Here is an 11,460-nt window from a genome sequence, read left to right on the forward strand (position 1 = left end):
TTTGGCACACCCTGATAAGATCACATTTCATGTGAACAGGTGAAATGTTGCATGCTTCTGCTGGAAAGATTACACCCTAATATCATTGTCGTGTTATCATAAATCAAATGCTGTTAGTATTTAGACGCATCAGGAATGTATGTACAGTAAATACTTATTTATCGAGCGTTTATCATAAAGATCTGTACGTTCTGAGATTGAACGATTTTCATCTCATAATGTAACAATAAACAGACTTATTTTCACGGTTCCTTGATAATGTAAAGATCTTTCCTCTCTCTCAGTGCAGTCTAGTATAAAATATCCAATACTCAGTTCAGAACAGTTCCAGCAGTAAAGTGTTCCCAGAGCACACTAACGCTACACTATCATTTAGCATCTTCCCTCCCCTTCATCAAGTACCACACTGGCTCGCCCTCTAAAACACCACAAATCTTTTGTGATCTTATCATGCGTGACAATATTAGAATTATGCAAGAACATAGTGCTTACTAAGCAAGTCGTTTTCTCTATGTTCCTGACATGAAGAGCATCACTTTGCCATTAACAAACTAATGATAACACCCGACTGGCTCACTGGATAATGCTATGATGAAACGTTCTCACTGCCACCTGTCATTCTCACTTACGCTTTGCACAGTCAGCACTTTGTAGGTAAAATGCAAGTGAGTCACGACTCCTGTAGTTGTGAATCCCCTCCAACCCCTCTCTGCTGTGCTGAGAAACGAACTGCACAGTGGCGTTTCAAAAGGCAAAAAAGTACTTCTCGAGTGCTGACTGCCGCAATGCCAAAGTGATCACCTGAATGCATGTTTTTGGATTTTGTGTTTTCTGTGTTTTCTGTGTGTTGCGGTAGCACTGAAGACTTGTTTGTATTCTGTACGTATGATGTTAATGAGAATAAACGTTTTTGATGGTTATATGGTGTCACTCAATAGCCCCCAGGCGTCGGGCCAAAAGTGTTTCTTAAAATATTCTGTTATAAAGCAACTGCTGAGTTTAAAATGCACAGTATGTCGTACTTTTTTGCTGTTCTTCAGTGTGCTCTGCCTGAATATTTTGTGAATTTATTAGTTTATGAAAGCAAAACCCTCACGGGTCGGTCTCTGTTAATGATGCCATGACAACCACTGAGCCATCAGACCTTGGATTTGGAGTGTGTTTGTGTGTAAATATCTGCATGTGTTTGTCTCCCTCTTGTAGCCGACAGCATTGCCTCAGCAGAACTTCTCCATGCATGTGGCAGTGCCTGTATCCAATCCTAATGCCATGTACCAGCCAGGAGGGACTCTGGGTAGCCAGACCCTGGCAGCAGCCACAGCCTCCCTGAGTGACAGCGGGATGCTGTCCCCTCCACAGACCTCTCTTCACAGGAATGTGGGCTCAAATGGAGGCCCCCAGAGGCCCACCAGTGCAGGCAGTGCAGGTTAGTGGACAACACTCCTAGTCAGTTGGTCAAAGTAGTTTGGTGAGGATGATCCAAACCACTCAGAGCAGGTTTTATTTTGTAGAAAAATGTGACTATTCTGGTGAAAACTGATAATATAATGAATCCTTAGATTTTGAGAGAGTTGCATACAGTGCTACTTTTAACTAACTTTTTGGTAAAACAACAATGCTTTAGAGGTGTTGCTAGGCATATTTTGAAAGGAGCCAGGCTAGCTCTTTCCCCTGGCTCCCACTCTTAATGCTAAGCTAGGCTAAAAGTGCTTTAAAGTCACTTCAACTTTTTTGTTTTTGGTCGTCTCTGATGCGGAAAGATTTTTCCCCTTTTTTTCAACACCCTTTAACTTGTGTTTGCAGGATATATTTTTTTCACACCCTCTGAAATGCTCATTATCACACCTTTTACTGTATCAGCATTGTGGAAAAACAAAGTGAGTCTACGCTAGTACTTGTACAACCGGTGTGACTCAGTCAGTCCAGATGGCTTTTGCAAGATTCAGCTTCACTGCATGCAATAGAGGTACATGCAACAAGGTGTGAAATGCCGCATTCAAATTTAACCACATATCAGAATTGGTTGACACCTACCCATTTGCAGGGGGTTTGCTTAGTGGTTGTTTATCACAATGCATATCTCTTTTTCGTGATTATTCACTGCAAGGTCTCTTTTTCCTTTTTCTGATTCATGTCGGATCAACATATTTCAAAAGCTGAAAAAAATGTCCAGGCCCATGTGGTGTACTAGCATTGTGTGCTTTGATTTAAGTGCATCTCCTGAAAGCGTCTGCTTGGCAGAGTGCTCATGCGACTATTAAGAGAGGCTCCAATAGATACCTGATTTCCGAGAAAATAAATATTTGCGTGTTGGAGGTGCATCCTTATAGTGGAATGGTGCATTCACAATCTCTAGCTTTCTAAACATAACAGACACCATGCTGAACACAGCTTGATGTTGGTGTCTTTAATCAGATACTGAAAATTTCCCCATCATGAGGACACCAGTGGGAGCACATGCCTCCCATTCCTGTGCTGTGAAGATAGATCTACATGACATTTTCATGTCTGGTCTGGCATCTCCATCACATGGTCTGCTAGCTTGCAGAAGGATGCAGATGGTTAATCATATCACTCTGTGCATCTCATTAGGTGGCATGCTGGATACCACAGACCTTTCAGTGCCAAGTGGTGTGGGCTCCAGCCCAGCGGGTAAGTCCTCCCGGAGAGATTCATTAGCTCTCTGTAGCTCTGCCCAATAGGCCTCCTGCTTAGCACGCGAGCTGGATAGTTGCGTATCCATCTGTGATTGGTTCAAGACAGTTGTCACTATAATTGACTGATAGTGCCTTTCCCCTATATATTTTCACTGCATGCAAAGGGTATACATGTGTTGCTCCTCTTAACAGAGGGAATGTATGATATGCTTGTTAAATGCATGTTTGAGAGATGGGAAATGGCTCAGCAGCGTTCTCACAGTGTGGTGTTTGTGCTTGAAACCAGCCTGGGTAACCAGGCGACGCAATTAGCTGTCCAACTGACTTTGGCAGGTAAATAAACGCAGCGTTTCCTTTAAACTTGTCACCTCTATGTAGCCCTCCCTCCTCCTGTTTCCTTCGCTCTATTGACAGGTGCATCTGTTTTCCCCTGCCACTCTGGCAGCCCTTATAAGGCTGGAGAGGGCCTGTAAGATGCCTAGACCAGCATAACCCTGTAGGTATTCGGGCCATGACATCCCACTAAGTCCTTAGTACACAATGACCGGACAGCCTGTCATGGCTGCAATGTGCTGTGTGAGAGGCGGAGGCAGGTGGAGTTTAACTCTTTCTTTGTCACTCTGTATAGTATTTCTGACAAAAGTTCTGAAAGTTAATGTTCGTTGCTTGTGGCAGACTGTAAGGATATTTGTTTAGATATTGATTAAAACGTATGGAGACCAGCTCGGATAAGTTTGCAGTCAGCAGTTTGAAGGGAGTGCTGGGTGAGATTTAAGTTTGGGGTGTGGTACCGGGGTCGGGTTAGAGTTGGGATCCTCTGCCAGGGGGCGTCAGCGTTTTGGCACAGTGTGAGCATGCTGCAGCTGTTGTTTGTACCAAGTGTGTAGAACAGCGGAGGCTACAGAGAGGAGAAACCTCTCCAGCCCTGCTGTCAGATGACCATTCCTGACATAGCTCTGATTTTTCACAAGTAGCAGCTATGACCACAGCAGAGGCCTTTCAGAGTGGCCAGATGGAAGATGTACCGTGTGATATCTTCTCTCCTGTTCGATGGTGTCACCACAGAGAGAGGATTACAACCTTTTTTTTTTACAGGCGAATAGAAGAAGGAAATTATTTGCCACACAATCTCTGGATCCCTGTTGGTGATGCGCAGGTTTTTTGTGGCATCTGGAGGATTTACTTATTAGCTGATTATGAAAATTTCCTGACTTGCAAGCACACATATGTTGATGTCACAGCGAACATGATTGGCAAGCAAAAAAATAAAGATCAGTTGTTTTTTTTCTAGAATAAGCCATCTGTTGTTGTTCTTGTTTAGCCTTTGGTTCAGATAATGGCTCTACAGCTACTACACATTCAAAACCCCATCTCCTTAAGTCTCACTTTATACTGTTACTCCAGTGTGCTGTTCTATATTAGAGCTTTTCTCTCAACAACTCATGCAATTACACCTAATTACAAGCTCTGGTCCTTGACTGGTGAGCGTTAAGAATGAAAGCTGTGGTGAACATGGAGGATTTAAGAGCATGCTCTCTCTTAGGCAATATGTCTGCAAGCTACACATCCTTAAATTAATATTGAAGCATTACAAGCACTTGGAATGGAATAAGTTTTACTGTAGTTGCACCGAGTGTGTTTTTAATCTTCAAAAGTTATTTTCTTTTATTGTAGTGTTTTTTTTCATAGTGGGGTTAACTGAATGTGGAATATGTCTTTAAAGGTGGAGGATAAAGATAAATCATAACCATGTTGTATAGAAAAAAAAAACAATGTGAAATGAGTGGGGAGCAGGAACACTTAATTACCTGGTTGCCACCTGCCTTTAGTCTTAACAAATCACACTCTGCACATCCTGCCTGGTCTCAGTTGAGACACAACAATAGGACTGGGCATGGCATCTATTATTAGAAAACTTTTTTTTGGATGCCTTGATTCTCATCTTCTCTCTCTTCTCATTCATCAAGACATTTTGCCTGAACCTGACGCACGTGGGATGTTGGGCACAATAAGTCACAGTGTTTTCTTCCCCTGAACTTAATATGAAAACTGAATGTTGCAGTTGTAAACACAAGGCCTTATGTAATGCCCCTTCCCACACCGCGTTAATAATTCAGGACAACGAACTGAAACCAAACAGCTTTCAACATGCAAAGGTCTCAGCCAGAGAGGATTTTATTGGCACGACCAATCCGTTTGAGAAATGTGAATGCGGAATGAGGGCAGACATCAGAAAAGCCCGTTGAAAGAAAGGCTGGGTCTTAACTTGTGGCTGTTACCTTGGCTCAAAATGAACTTTGCGGTCAGAGTATTTGTTCCGACATGTGTTCCCTTCTTGGCAATTATTTGAAAGAATGGAAGGAAAGGATTTTCTCATCCTCAGACATCTGAAGTCGCAATCAGAGGTGCATTCCAAAGATATGCAAGTCAGATGGGTTTATCCAAGTATAAATTAGCTAAATACAGCATTGAGTGTGTGTCTGTCTGTCTGTCTTTGCCCTGGCAGTGTGTCCACTGTGTCATACGGTTATCAGGCCAGCATATGTTAGTAGTGAAGTGAACAAAAAAATACTGAAATGGTAACAAGGAGAATACAGTGTGGCTACATTCCTGTTTCAGTCATGTTGTATAATGCAAAATGAGCGACATTTGTTTTCTAACATTACAACAGCGACAGCTTTATGAACAATGAAATTTGGTGGATTAATGCTGCGTAAACATCAGACGTTCTGTCGAGGGGCACAGGAGAATTGGGAGTGTTTGAAGAATGATTTAAAAAGTGTTATTTATTCTTGGCTATGTTATATTTGATTAAAAAGATGATGAAAAGCCCTTTTTCAGGATAAACTTCAGGCTTCTTTGTTTTCGGCCCATTTGTGAAGTGCATTAAAACGTATGTTTTCTTTGAGTTTTGTATGCGCTACCAGAAGGTGTCTTGATACATATTTGATGCAAACTAGCTAGCAATGAACTAACTTCACAGCAGATGTTTTGATATGTCCCAGCAGCAAACACTGAGGTTTACCAGTTCTAAGCTAATGTGCGCGCTTACTGCTGCGGCTGGTGCAGTGTGAGATACATGTTGCAGTACAGCCATCTTTAATGCTATGAGTTACACCTGTGTTTTCCCTGTTAGACAAGTCAAAATGTCTGTCGTGAAAAAGGCCGTCATGTTGTCATCTCCTTTGTCTTGTTTTTTTTCCCTCCCTGACAACAGCTTTCACAGCTCACTGATTGCAATCAGAAAGCGCCTGACATGCCATTTAGCAACTCTGCAACCCATTCCTTCACATAAATTTCTGTTTGCACTAACATCTCATTCCCACTCAGTGACATCTTCACTGCTTTTAATCAGGGTTTGCTATTTTTAGGGCCTTGGACATTTACTCTGCTAATTCTGTAAACATTGTTTTCTTGCAGCAGCCAAGTCGTGTATGATCAAAGCCAGGGCTGATGGCAATAGCTGCTTGTATATACTGTTGATTCAGCTGTGTGATACTATTGTCGGCATCATAACTGTTTATTTGACCGTGAATTGTTGCTGTCCTTATCTGTAGTCAGAGGGACTATTGTTCCATTATGTTCCTACGCAAGAGCCTACTCATTGTGCACACACTTTGTGTTTCAGTGGGATATACTGAACACAATGGAGAAGTCAGCAACTTGTTGAAGTGTTACTGATCTGTTGATGCAGTGTGAGATACAATTCATTCTTTCTTCCCGTTGTTTTCAGGATTTCAGCATGTATATATTGTAAAGGTATATATACATATTTTTTTTTTACTTAGACTCACATAAAGAAAGTTCAATTTAAGATTCAAGTACACTTGAAATATTGCTTTCGTTTGGCTATTGTTTTCGTAGCAATTCACTGCTCTGTTTTTATTAGAGTGGATTTGTGTGGAATCTGCAGAATCCCACTGCAGACCTTGTACAGATGAGTCACACACTATCTTGCAACTGAAAAAAGGGTACTGTGGGTCGACAAAAGCAGGAAGAATTAATCTCTTTCTGAAACCCGTGTTTTTAAAATGCAGCAGTTATCACAATAGTAAAGTCAGCTTACAGTGCTCTGACAATGCGTGAGGGGTCATTTCTGACACTATAATCTTGCTTCTAAATGAAGATTTCATTGATTTAATTCATATAGTTGTGAGGTAAGTCACAAAGCACTTTCCTTGGTGCTGGTGTTTCTGAGATAAATTGTGTATTTTTCAAGGGTACACAACACAGTATATTATACAATAAGGTACAGTACTTGAAAAATGTACAATGAATCCACACAGACTTTGTGTTACAGACTGTGCAAAGTATTTATTTTATTCAATTTAAGTAATTTGTCCACACTCACTGATAATATTCAGCCTGGGCTAGTTGTCCAGCAATAGAGTGGGAGTTAGGAGGATGGGAGTTCCTGTAATAAGTTGGTGGGGACTCACTTTTTGAAAAAGGAAATGACTAATGACCATGCACATCAAGGTGTGAATGTCGAAGGGAGGGAGAGTCTAGCACTTTGCTATTGTTTGTGTGCACAGTGCAAAAACAACATCCAGAGATCTTTTATTGTTTTTTATTCAACTGTAATGGCTTCAGCTATTTCTTTTAAGCAGTCACAGTACATTTGTCAGTGAACTGCTCCTCATCCCAAGATGCAAAGAACTGACTTTGATCCAATCATTCACAATAAAAATAAAAGGCTCATCAATTTTGAAATGGACATTTTATTTTTGTAAATGTGCAGGATAATTATCCAAGTCTATTAAAACTTCCCAGAGGGTTGGAAACACTTAACGCTGCGTGCCGCAGCAGGAAAACAACGCTGTGCGAGAGATTTGCTTGATGACTGGGAGTGTTGTCAGTCACAGTCCGTGGTTTGATGATGTGTTTCTGTTGCTGTGTACCTCTGCAGGGAACGGTTATGTTAACCCCAGGGGCTCTCCAGGCGTCCTCAGCACACCCAGCGGCAATGGCCTGGGTAAAGTCATGCCCACCAAGTCTCCACCACCCCCTGGAGGGAACATGGGAATGGGAAGCCGCAAGCCAGACCTAAGGGTTGTTATCCCCCCATCTACCAAGGGGATGATGCCCCCACTGGTGAGTACAGAGCACTCCACTGAACACAAGTGTCACCAGCTAAAGGACCTTTAAGTATCTGCTGCAGGGCAGACCCGAGCTTTGTTCACTGTCTTAATCTAGACAGTCATAGCAGAATGTGCTGTCTCCCACAAATGTTTCTTGATGTGATCACATCAGTGTAGCATGCCGTGCTAGTGAGGTTGTCACCTCACCAAGGACTGTCTGCCATTTGGGACTCACTGGCAGTGTGTATCTGAGTAGCGTTCCTCTTGTGTTGCGTTCTTCTTACACCACCTCCATTAAAATACGGGCCGAGCCAAGAATCTGCAGCCCAGGTGTCATAACTCTTCCGCAATTATTTCTGTTTAAATGAGAGGCGTTCTCTAATTATAATAATGAAGGTGCAGAGCGCTCTGACCACAATGAACACCTGAGGCTAAACTACGCTCTCCTGGTCATAAATCAACATTCAAAAAAGAACTATAAGTGGGAGATTTTCAGACGCCGGCCAGCCAATATGCTATTTCCAACTTTGCGTGTCGCTGGTGTTGTCATCAACAGGAGCCACTCCAGGAAAATGATTGTGTTTGGTAAATATACCTCGGGTTACTGTGGGTGCTCCTTCTTGTGCCGAGCCACAACTAGCCTGGAGCGCAGTGTTTAAACAGCCGTGTGTTACCATGTCGGCATGTGGAATCAGTAGAGCCGGACGGGTTGTGTGGTAAGAGGTCTGAAACAGGTTAGGCAGTGGCCGGAGGAAGGTTCTGTTCTGTCTGAGCCAGCGGAGCATTTTAGATGGAGGCTGCGGAGGGTGCCGGCTGTGGCAGGTCTGCAGACAGCCTGTCATTAGGCCATAATGGTATTAAATTAATCACATCTCAGTGTGACAGAGTGTAGATGAAGACTTAATCAGGGGCCCAGGGTGTGAGCCAGATAATATCTTGTCGCCCTTGTCGTGTCTTCCTGCCGCTATTGATTGAGTGTGGGTATTAAGACAGCCCTGGCCTGGTCACAGTATGTCCCACAGCACAGAAAAGATGGAAGATGGGCTTCTGGTTCCTCTTTCAGCACAGGGAGGACACAGTACTATGAGGTCATTGTCGGTACTGGCGAAGGAACTTCATGTGATGATTGTGAGATGATTGCAGTCACACTCAGAATCATTTAAGTGTTGGTCAACATCCAGAACGATTCTGCAGCCCTGCTGTACTCTCTGCTCTTAACTTAACTTCATCGTTTATGAGAAAACAACTTCATAGCTGCACAAATTCACATTCACACGTTGCTGGAAGATTATGGCCACATACTCGAATATAAAATAATAACAAATTAATCAGGTGCCTGTGCTTTGGACAAAATGCTTCATGAGTATTAGAAGAGGCTATAGACATAAAAAATAGTGCAATTGTACTAAGACTCTACAGCCCTTATTGTCCCTTTGGAGATTAATAAAGTATCTATCTTTTACTGTAAATTCTAGATAGCTGGCACTACTTTCCAGAGCGATTTACAGACGCTCTGCTTCTTAACTCTGTAACTCTGCCTCTCTTCTTTTTTTCTGTTGAGGGCAGACGGAGGAGGAGGAAATGGATTTGGTGAGTTGTGACAAATGCCTGGGCAAATGGCTGAAATGTGAACATGCTTCCGGTAATCACACATGCTAGACTAAAGGCAGTGCTCAAACCGGAGATTGGCTCTCAGAACTGCCAGCAATAATACATTAAAAAAAAAAAAGTTTTGTCACTGCATGTTTTTGGGTTTGGCCTGTGAAAATTGCCTCAGCCTGTTAAATTGGCTCCTCCATTTCCAACACGTCAATGTTAGTCATACACCACCAGGAGTACAAGAGAGAGAAAAAGAGAGAAACAAAGCCAAATTAATGTTAATTTTTTTTCAACTCCTATTCTCTAGTCACAGTCTGAAAAGTTTTAGAATGACAAAAGGGTTTAGTGGGTAAAATTATAAATAATTGATATTTTTTTCTAAGGAAGAGGACATTACATCATTTTAAATGACATCATTCTGTGAGATACTCGGGTTTGGTGAAGTCATCTGGCTGGAGAGTGTTGGAACAATACAAGGAAGCCATCAACTAGATCATGATGCAATGCTGCTTCAAACGCTGGCAGCTGTTTCTTACATTATATTGTGATGATTTGTTATAGTATTGTTCTGAAATGTGTCTGCATTTGATTAGTGTAGTCGGAGTGTGTGCGTTCGTAGCTCACAGCGTAGTTTGCTGCATGACCACACCGTGCTGTGTAGGTGTGTTTGTGTGGACTGCATGCCAGTCACTGCAATAAAAACCACTGGAGCTTTACTGTATGTCACTCTGTCATTTATATTATCCTCATGCACCCTCTCAAGGGTTGTTTATTTGATTATAAAAACTAATCACTACCCTCGCTTTGAGTTGTCGCACTCTGAATGTGTAGGCAACAGATGCAGCTGAATGGGGGCTTGCCCATCACAGGCGTTCCTCACCCCTCACTCCTCATAACGCCTTCCTTTTTCGTCTCTAACAAAGTAAAACTCATCAAAGCAGATTGTAGTAAATCTGATTAATAATTTGTTGTGCCTGTAGCTGCATGTCAGTTCTTGTGATTTCTGCACTGACCAGATCTGTCAGTAGTCCACTTAAAAATGATGGAAGAAATTCATTATTTATTGTGATGACTGAAACCCACCCAACTGTTTTTAAGTCCATGTAACCATTTTTAATGTGGGATAAATTCACAATTATATTTGCAGTTTGTTGTGTACACATACACATAAATTTAGTGAAGCATATCTGGATAAATATCAGTAAGACCCAGTAAAAACACATTTATGAATACTGTTTCCTGTATTTTTATCCCCTTTTTTTGACATATAAGTCAAACCATACAGTCACTAATGAAGCAGAAAGATCAGACTACCATGAAGCTACACCTCCACCTGGTGGCAGCCTTTATTATTACACTCAAACACCTGATAACCAAAATATTTATAGCAAGTACCAACGTCAAAATAACACAAAAATGTAGTCTCTAAATTAAAGATTCTAAGTAATAAGAGTGTGTGTACCTATTTGAGTATTAGAGTGAGGTGTTTTTGGAGTGTCTTATGCATTTTCTATGTCCCTTTTTGTGTTTTGCAGAACACCCAGAGGATAAGCAGCTCCCAGTCCACCCAGCCGCTGGCCACTCCAGTAGTGTCTGTCACCACCCCCAGCTTACCCCCACAGGGCCTGGTCTACTCAGGCATGCCCACCTCCTACAACCCTGCTGGTGAGTCTGGCCTTGCTCTCCCCTCAGACTGAAAACAACCGCCTCAGCCGTGGCTGTTTGTACTACACGCCGTTGGTTCCTGCTCTTTTCTCAGTGGCACACGGTGTTGTAGCTGAAATGCGAGTGAGTTCTCACTGTGTGTGGCTGCTTTTGTTTTTACAGAGTTCTCCCTGAGCAGTGCAGAGATCTCTTCCCTACAGGGCTTCAGCTCTCCTGGGCTCTCACTGGGCTCCATGTCGGCATGGCAACAGCATCAACTGGGCCAGGCAGCTCTTAATTCTTTGGTGTGAGTAACACACTTCCAAACAAAGGCACACTCTCCAGACGCCCTCACATAAAAGCAACACCCACTGTGCTCTGTGATATCATGCTGAATCACACATCTACATATTCCTGGCTGTTTCTCCACCTCACATTTGTTGTCTCATTTTTAGACTGCACACAAAATGTCATGCTTA

General features: G+C 42.4%; 1 protein-coding gene across 6 annotated transcripts in view; it reads left to right on the plus strand.

Moving 5' to 3' along the window:
* mef2aa (myocyte enhancer factor 2aa) overlaps window positions 1-11,460 on the plus strand; it is a 66,012-nt gene that overhangs the window by 50,879 nt on the left and 3,673 nt on the right. For 4 of the 6 annotated variants that reach the window (XM_041938170.1, XM_041938172.1, XM_041938169.1 and 1 more), the window contains exons 5-9: window positions 1,204-1,426; window positions 2,593-2,652; window positions 7,567-7,751; window positions 10,873-11,002; window positions 11,165-11,288. In XM_041938170.1, coding sequence (XP_041794104.1) covers window positions 1,204-1,426; window positions 2,593-2,652; window positions 7,567-7,751; window positions 10,873-11,002; window positions 11,165-11,288 — 722 coding nt within the window. The remainder of the gene's footprint in view (window positions 1-1,203; window positions 1,427-2,592; window positions 2,653-7,566; window positions 7,752-10,872; window positions 11,003-11,164; window positions 11,289-11,460) is intronic. The other 2 variants (XM_041938174.1, XM_041938173.1) reach the window with 1 other exon arrangement.

This window comes from Chelmon rostratus, chromosome 6 (assembly GCF_017976325.1).
Source record: "Chelmon rostratus isolate fCheRos1 chromosome 6, fCheRos1.pri, whole genome shotgun sequence".
Taxonomy (NCBI): domain Eukaryota; kingdom Metazoa; phylum Chordata; class Actinopteri; order Chaetodontiformes; family Chaetodontidae; genus Chelmon; species Chelmon rostratus.